The sequence below is a fragment of the Priapulus caudatus genome, unplaced genomic scaffold, assembly GCF_000485595.1.
Source record: "Priapulus caudatus unplaced genomic scaffold, Priapulus_caudatus-5.0.1 Scaffold822, whole genome shotgun sequence".
Classification (NCBI taxonomy): Eukaryota; Metazoa; Priapulida; class Priapulimorpha; order Priapulimorphida; family Priapulidae; genus Priapulus; species Priapulus caudatus.
This window is the reverse complement of record NW_014577883.1, coordinates 85,891-95,056: the sequence shown is the minus strand read 5'-3', so window position 1 is coordinate 95,056 and position 9,166 is coordinate 85,891. Positions and strand designations below refer to the sequence as shown.

Genomic DNA, 9,166 nt, shown 5'->3' with positions numbered 1-9,166 from the left:
ATCTTTGGAAAATATTATACTTCTCGCGAGTTATTGCGCATGCGCGAGCACCGTTTCAGGCGTGCAACACGAACTGAAGAAAACTTCATAATATAGGGTGCTGAGAGAGAAAGGGGGTGGAAGACTGAGGAAAGGCGTTAGGGATAATGGCTGGGGGCTGTAGAGGAAGAAGGATGCTGGGCGAGGAACAGGGGAGGCAAGAGGAAGGACGCTAGGGCAAAAAGTAAGTGTTTTGTACCCTACAGGCTAAGGCGCTCTCCAAATTATAAACACAGGTCTACTGATAAAAATTTATTAGAGAAATATATGCTGAGATACCCCCTAATCATATTAAATGCATATTCATTGCAAAATATAACTTATGTCGGGAGATATTGTACATGCGCCAACACACTAACGTAACCAGATTGTGTACTGGTTGGTATGTGCAGCGGGGAGCTTACATGCAAGGTCTTCCTCCTATTTCTTAAGTGAAGTCTCCTGATGGAATGTTATCACATAAATCTATGCTAGGATAACTGCTCTTCATTTTAATGCATAATCTTTGCCAAATATTGTTCTTCTAGGGAGATATTGCGCATGCGCGAGCACCGTTTCAGGCGTGCACTACGGACTGAAGAAAACTTCATAATATAGCGTGCTGAAGGAGAAAGGGGGTGGGAGACTGAGGAAAGGCCGCAGGGAAGATAGCTGGGGGCGGTAGAAGAAGAGGGAGGCTGAGCGAGGGACAGGAGAGGCAAGGGGAAAGACGCGAGGGCATAACGCAGGTGTTTTGTACCCTACAGGCTAGAGCGCTCTCCGAACTATAAACACAGGTCTACTGATAAAAATTTAGTAAAGAAATCTATGCTGATATACCCCCTAACCATCTTAAATGCATATTCATTGCAAAATATAACTTCTCTCGTAAGATATTGTACATGCATTAACACACTAACGTAATCAGATTATGTACTGGTTGGTATATGCAGCGGAGAGCTAACTTGCAAGGTGTTCCTCCTATTTCTACAGGCTAGGGCGCTCTCAGAATTATAAACACAGGGGTACTGATAACAATTTATTAGAGAAATCTATGCTGAGATACCCCCCAACCATATTAAATTCATATTCATCACAAAATATAACTCTTCTAGTGAGATATTGTACATGCACTAACACACTAACGTAAAGCTAAAGTCACACTGGGGCCGGACTGTCCACGGATTACCGCGGATGGGGCAGGATCTCCCCGGACCGTAAAATTTATAATCCGTGGCGATCCGGGTGAAAAAAAGCATCATCGGGCCGGATCGGGCCGGACCAGCACGGCAGCGCCACGGACCATCCTGGATTGAGCCCGGATGAAGCCGGCCCCAGCACGGAGTCACTACGGACCGCCCCGGACCGCCACGGACCCGATCCGGCCTGGTCCGGCCCCGTCCTGGCCCATCCGGGCTCCCATCCGTGTTGGGTCCGCCTTGATCCGTAGTGATCCGTGGCCGACAAAAACGACACGGATGGCCACGGATGGGCCCGGTTCAACACGGTGCCACTACGGACTGTCCCGACCGTTAGCACGGACCGCCAGGACCGTCAGCGACCACCACGCCGATGGGGGAAAACTTCCGCGACGCTCCCGGCCATCACCCAGGAAATTTTAAACAGTTTAAAACTTCGGGCGCGATATCCCGGGAATGCGCCAGGACAATCAGGACCACCCCGGACGGGCCGGACCGTCAGAGACCGTCCAGGCACCCAACAAGGATCTCTCCCCGGATCAAGTCCGGGCAGCGTCCGGCCCGGTCCGCCGGAACTTGTGATTTGACTTTAGCTTAACCAGATTATGTACTTGTTGGTGTATGCAGCGGAAACCTTACATGCAAGGTCTTCCTCCAATTTCTTAAGTGAAGTCCCCTGATGGAATGTTATCTTGTAAATCTATGCTAGGATAACTCCTCTTCATTTTAAATACATAATCTTTGCAAAATATTATGCTTTTCAGGAGATATTGCGCATGCGCGAGCACCGTTTCAGGCGTGCAATACGGACTGAAGAAAACTTCATAATATAACTTGCTGCGAGAGAAAGGGGGTAGCAGACTGAGGAAATGCGGCAGGGAAGATAGCTGGGGGCGGTAGAAGAAGAGGGAAGCTGAGCGAGGGACAGGAGAGGCAAAGAGAAGGACGCGAGGGCATAAAGTAGGTGTTTTGAACCCTACAGGCTAGGGCGCTCTTCTAATTATAAACACAAGACTACTGATAAAATGTTATTAGGGAAATCTATGCTGAGATACCCCCTAACCATATTAAATTCATCTTCATCACAAAATATAACTCCTCTAGTGAGATATTGCGCATGCGCTAACACACTAACGTAGCCAGATTGTGTACTGACTGGTATATGCAATGGGCACCTTGTATACAAGGTCTTCCTCCTATTTTTTAAGTGCAGTCTACTGATAGAATATTATTATATAAATCTATGCTAGGGTAACTCCTCTTCATTTTAAATGCATGATTTTTGCAAAATCTTATTCTTCTTGGGAGATATTGCGCATGCGCGAGCACCGCTTCATGCGTACAGTAGGGAATGAAGTGAACTTCATAATATAGCTTGCTGAAGGATAGAGGAAGACTGAGGAAAAACGGCGGGGAAGATAGTTGAGGGGCGGTAGAAAAAGAAGGACGCTGAGCGAGAGATAATGGAGACAGGCCGGGAGGGGATGAAGCAGGAATTTTGCACCCAACCCGACCAGCGACGCGAGCGGCATTTACACGTACATTAGCATAGGAAAGGGATTGTGGCAGGATGCTGCGGACAAAGTTCAAATTCGATGGCGAATTTCCCCATGCACATCTCTTCAGGGCATACCCCTGACCATTTTGAGCGTGTAAGTTTGGCCGAAATAATTGTTTGGCAACCCCACCGGCGACGCGAGCGCCATTGCCATACACCTTAAAGGGCACGCAACACTAGCATTCCGCCAATTGTTCAGCCTTGAAACTGAGAGGTCGAAGTTCGTGTCACCTAATTGACCCTCGCACCCGATATCGGCCGTCGAGACCTTGACCCATCGTAATCCATAAATGCGCGTGTCGTGCCGTGCTTGATATAGCGGCAGTAAATTCGTTTGTTTAAAATGTATGTGCATATACCGTATTTACTTGTGTATAATCTCACATTTTTGTACACTACTTTAATAAAAAATCAGGGGTGCGAGTTATACACGAGGGTAAGAAAGCTTGTTAATGTACCAATTTTTGTACCAACTTTCCAAGGCAAAATATGGGGTGCGACTTATATACGAATGCGACTGACACACGAGTAAATACGCATATATACACACGTGGCTCATGACAATGTATTAATTTTTTAATGCTTTCCTACCGTGATCTCCTTCTTACTTGTGTCTCACTGTCGCATACTGTCAAGATATCTGCACATGTCTGTATAAATGATAAGGGAAAACGTATATATTTATTTAGTTATATAGTTAGTTATTTTTTAGTTATATGACTAAATATATTTAATATAATAAGTATAAATAACTATATGTAAGTACTAAACTAAGTAATTAAGTACTAAGTAATATTATAAACTAACTAAAGTGTGTAGTATAAATATGAATATATATATATATATATATATATATACTATATATAGTGGCTGTGTTGTGTGTGTGTGTGTGTTGTGTGTGTGTGTGGTGTGTGTGTGTGTGCTGTGCATGTGTGTGTGTGCGTTGTGTGTGCTGGCGTGCGTGCCGTGCGCTGGCTGCGCCGCGCGCGTGGTGTGTGTTGCGCGCGCTCGGTGTGTGGTGTGGTGTGTGTGTGTGTGTGGTGTGTGTGTGTGTGTGTGTGCGCTGCTGCTCGTGCGTGTGTGTGGTGTGTGTGCGTGTGTGTGTGTGGCGTGTGCGTGTGTGCGCGTGTGCTGGTGTTGCGTGTGTGATGTGTGTGTGTGTGTGTGTGTGTGTGTGTGTGTGTGTGTCTGTGTGTTTGTGCGCGCTCGTGTGTGTGTGTGTGTGTGTTGCGTGCGTTGTCTACGCTACAATTACTGCTTATGGAGTTCATCCAACAATTTATTGTAACATGTAGGGAATCATCGTTGAATGAGTCCGCTAATACGCTTTTGTCCACTGTGAACTCAAGATCACACGAAGCTAACAGCCAGTGCATCGGGCAATAACCTTGCTCAAGTTCAAGTTCAAGTAAAATTTATTTTCATCGGAGTATCATAACATTGATAACATAAGGCTAAGAGCTTTGCACCGATATCAAACAAGAAATAAAGATATGATTAAACATAATAAAAAACTGCGTAACTGCAGTGTTACTATTCACATGGCCTAATTGGCCGTATTGCCTTTAAACAAATAACAACAATATATCAATATATCACATCGTCAATTAGGCCGACACATTGAGCATCTGCACCTGTACTACCCACGTTCGAGTAGCCTTCTAAACACGTTTGAAGTTCTCACTCCGACGTATACATTTCGGTAAATCGCTTCCATATTCTAGCTCCTTCATACTTTAAGCTTGTCTTACCACAAGTGGCCCTTTCGAAACGTGGGATGTGTACACGTATTAAACTATATCTGCGGACTCATTCTTTACAACAAGATCGTGGAGGTATACAGGCCGATCTTTAGTGAGAATTTTAAAAACTTCAATGGCTATGAGCTTTTGTCTTTGTAGTTTGAGACTGACTGAATTTGTTTCTTGCTAGTAAGACTGTCTAGTCACTGCTGAAGTTCATTATACACACATTTTAATGCTCTATAATTGAGCTTTTTCTAGCTTTTTCTCGTTCGCCTATCACAGAAGTGCCATATAATGAGGGCAAAATGTAAAATTTGAGCTGCATAAAAAGACGAATATATTATTTTCCTGCAACTAACAGCCAGATGCCGTCCGATACCTTTCAGTGCATTTATTTGCCTGGCACCTTTTGACAAAGCTTTGAAATGCGCCCCCAAAGTTGAGTTTAAAATCAATGGTCACACCCAGCAATTTTACTTCATCGGTGCATTTAATATCCGTCCCCCCAACAGTGAAGTGGGGGCATCGATCATAGGTTTTCTTCCCAATCGCAATGCCTGAAACTTTGCAGGGTTTGCCTGCATTTGATTTTTGGAAACAGTCGATCAGGCACTCCGCCTCAGTCTCGGAGGGTATGTTTCATATCTACCAAAGTCTTCACTAGGGTAGGAGAATTGGTATTGCTATCTGCATAGTTACATAAACTTGCCTTCATTATTAAAATAAAATATATCATTTATAAATATGTTTTAATATCAGTGGACCTATATGGATCCCTGCGGTATTCCTTTTTGCAGGTATAGAAAGTCACTGCAACGATTACCCATGCGTACACACTGTTTGCGATCTGTCAAATAGCTTTGTATAAGATTTACAGCACTGTTGTCCACATTGTATGCTTTTAGCTTCTCAAAAATCAGTGCGTGAGGCAAGCAGTCATAAGCCTTCGACAGATCCATTAGATAGCACCAACAAAATGACCCCGCGTCGAGAGCCCATCTCCACTCCTCTGTCAGCGCTATTAGAGCGGAATTGGCAGCTGCTACCTTTGCGATACGCGCGAGAGGTATGGGTGAAAGTTCCTGAAAGTGGTCACTAAGTTGGTCGCGAATTGCTCTCTCGAACAGTTTGGATACTATAGGTAGTATACTGATTGGTCTGTAGTTATCCTTAATCAATGTATCATCTTTTTTAAAAATTGGTGATACGCGTGCTTCTTTAAGAGCAGCTGGGAAGGAGCTGTCTCTTAACATTTCATTTATAATACACAGTAATAGGCTTACATGGCTGGTTTTACCTTGTTTAGTACCTTAACAGAGAGGTTATCGAGCCCTGTTGCTTTCTTACTGTCAATTCTTGACAAGTATTTATCTACCTGCCAGGAGCTGATGGGGTTGAAGGTAAGTTTGTGGCCCTGGTTTGCCTTTTCTCGTACCTTCCTTACACTCGGATGGTTCGTAACCTCCTGTTCTGACAGGTCTTTTCCGATATTATCGGCTACACTAACAAAAAATTTATTGAAAATATTTGATACGGATGTCTGATTCTCTAAAAGGCAGACATCCTCACCACTTGAAGCACCTTTACTCAGGAATGGTTTGATGGTAGGCCAGAAATCTCGTGATTTTGGTCCACCAGCACACCTTTCCATAAAGTATGTGTTGACGGACTCTCTCTTAAGTTTTGTAACCTTATTCCTTTGAATTCGGAAATTTTCCCAGTTCTTTTTTGATTTACATTTTAGGAAAATACGCCAAAGTTTTTTCTTAAAGTTGATAGCTTTCTTTAATTCCCCGTTCATAAAAGGGGCAGTTTTCTCCCTTGTTTTCTTTACCTTTATGGGAATGTGCCGGTCGATGACCTCGCCAAGCATCACCCCATGGGCCCAGTAGACATCATCTATGTCATCAAACACATGTGCCACATGGAGTGGTGCCCTCCCGACGTCACCGACCAACTCACTCTCATCAAGGTTTTTGAAACATCTATACCGGATTTGGGTCTGAGAGCGGGGTTTAATTTTACATTTCATCACACAAGCTATAATGTGGTGACAATCACTCAGCCCAATATCACATGACATGGATTTTTTGAAGGACCTATAACGATTTGTCAGTATGACGTCGACTAGAGACGGATCACAGTTTTTTGTAAAACATGTAGGTGTTTTTATCAAATTTGCTAAGTCGAAAACGTCACAAATGTCCTTCAGTGTCTGCGACTTCTCTGGACGTAGCATGTCGAAGTTCAGGTCGCCAATAAGCAGCAGGTTTTCATGGTGTTGCATGCTTGTATCTAGGGACGTGATGATGTCCTCCGAGAAAGTTCGATTCGCCATGGTTGGCGTCTTGTAGGCGGCCATCATCAGCCACTTTTTATTGTTGATAACCAGCTCGATGTTCAACGCTTCCACTGTTTTTGGTTCTCCGCGCTTAATTCTCCGTGAAGGGATGTCGGCTCTAACATAGACCATAACACCACCTCCGGTTGTCGTTCGGTCTCTTCGGTAGAGACGATAACCTTCCACGCAAAATTGCGCGTCGGGAAAAGATGCGTCGATTTTGCTTTCTCCTATCGCTAGAACGTCAACGAGTTTCTGGTATAGAACATCAGTTACCATTGTGTACTTGGTTTTCATTGAGTTAATGTTTAGGTACGCGATTATAAGGTTCGAATGATTATTCCTCTGAAGCATTACGAGTTCTTCAAGATAGTTTTCATCACAGTTGTCACTATTTGGTGAATCGTGTTCAACTGCCGGCGAATCGTCTTCGAGATAGTTATCGATTCGCCGGCAGTTGAACAATAAGCTGAATAATAATAAGCTGAATGAATAATAACAAGACACTTGCTACAATCAACTTGTCGCGGGATTTAATTCTAATGTTGTTGTGTCATGGTTTTATTAGCGTGATTCACAAGCGAAGGCTGTAATCGAGGTTGATAGAGATTATAACGACGTACCTCTTCCATAGTGTGCGCGTTGGTAAATCATGACACGTTGGGTTGTGGTGTATTTCTTTGCTCGTCCTCGCCAATATTCAGTAGATAGGCTTTGGAAAATGGTCACATGCGTACCAGTCCATGTAGTCCTGGCATCGTGCAAGATGAATACGTTCATGAATATCTAGCCACACGGAAACGTCGAGTATAGATCCATGTTTTAATTTACTCGTGCCACGGGAGACATATTAGTCCGACTTCTTCTTTAGTGCCTTATACACTAGCCCGAGCCACCTTAAAATGTACTGTAGTTGACGTATCCACGATGAGGCAGTCATGGATGCGGCAACACCAACAAACTTAATGAGTTGCATAACCGCACGGACTCGTAACAATAGCACGCAGAACTTAAAGATATCAACCGGCAAAGACACGCACTGCATGATCTGTCGTAATAAATATATGCGCGCGTCGCGCCCTCCTTTATATAGAGGTATTGAATTCACTATCTCTGGCAAAGTGTCACGAACTTGTTATTTTTCTGGCACGTGGTCTACATTGTGCACGCGGTTCAATAATATAAGCTAATATAAGCTATTCCGCCTCTTCAGCTTGTTCCGTAGAACAAAACGGTTCCGTGCACGAGCCGTCTATAATAGATGGCAGACATATATAACTACCGGCTAGGGTGGGACAATAATGAGTCTAATATTTGCAATGATTGTAGGCGACATGTATAACAGTCGTTATTAGAATGGTATTTAAGTGAATTTCTCATCACAAAACTATTACCTTGTGATTCGTGCACAGAGGCGTGCGAGCGGTGACATCGTGTGTTATGGATGAGTATTTGAACGGCGTTTGCGTGGAATTATTATTCGATATAGAGCACATTATGGACATCAAACCGCAGGTAATACTTCTACTTCTACTTCTACTTCTACTCTATATTGCCCACCATCATGCAACATGCTGATGATTTTGCCAACAGGAGGCGCAAGTTAAAACGTTTATTTTTATTTTTTAAGACTTTTTACTTAAAAATTGTCCTGATGTCATTCAGGCAGTAAGTACTTAAACGCATTTAGACTCTCAGCGGTCACTATTTGAGTATTTCAGTGGGTAAGGCGTTCCACTCTCCTTAATAGATCTAGGAAAGAAGGAATAAATGTTTATTTCTTGTCATATACACTAGGGATAGCGGGTATAGGTCTAGTAACCTTCATCTCTGTATATATAGAGGTGTCACTACTATTTTTGTACGTATAAAGTTGTCATTTTGATTGTAGGATATTTGACTGCATGAATTTTTTATGATAACTTTAACGCACGACCAACAGATAACGAGAAAGTGCGATTCAATGACAATATAGCCGAAAGGTGGCGCTGCATGCATCATCTTTACCCCGTGTGGTTTTGCTCTGTTTATGTTTTTATTATGTTTCTGGATTAGTCAATGATTGATTTGTACGACGTGGTAGATGCATGATATATGCTTCTGAACTTGGATACTTATCTACTGTAGTCGTAAAGTTGCATGGAACGAATCAAAGTACTGCGGAACCATTTAAACGGAAAGGTAATAACTAGGGTTCAAGGATAGATAGCTCCAAGAAACGGTATTGCTAGCACAGGCACTTGGAACGTCTCAATAAAAAAAATTAATGGTAAATAAACATGAAATGTACCAAAGAAGTCTTAAT

General features: G+C 43.1%; 2 protein-coding genes across 3 annotated transcripts in view; one reads left to right on the top strand and one right to left on the bottom strand.

Moving 5' to 3' along the window:
- Positions 1-5,799: 5,799 nt before the first annotated feature.
- LOC106813766 lies at positions 5,800-7,140 on the bottom strand. Its single transcript, XM_014817987.1, has one exon. It carries the CDS (start codon positions 7,138-7,140, stop codon positions 5,800-5,802), a length of 1,341 nt encoding a protein of 446 aa, XP_014673473.1.
- Positions 7,141-8,867: 1,727 nt separating this feature from the next.
- LOC106813771 (5-hydroxyisourate hydrolase-like) overlaps positions 8,868-9,166 on the top strand; it is a 5,958-nt gene continuing 5,659 nt past the window's right edge. For both annotated transcript variants that reach the window (XM_014817993.1, XM_014817991.1), the window contains exon 1: positions 8,868-9,042. In XM_014817993.1, coding sequence (XP_014673479.1) covers positions 9,001-9,042 — 42 coding nt within the window. In that variant the 5' untranslated portion in view covers positions 8,868-9,000. The remainder of the gene's footprint in view (positions 9,043-9,166) is intronic.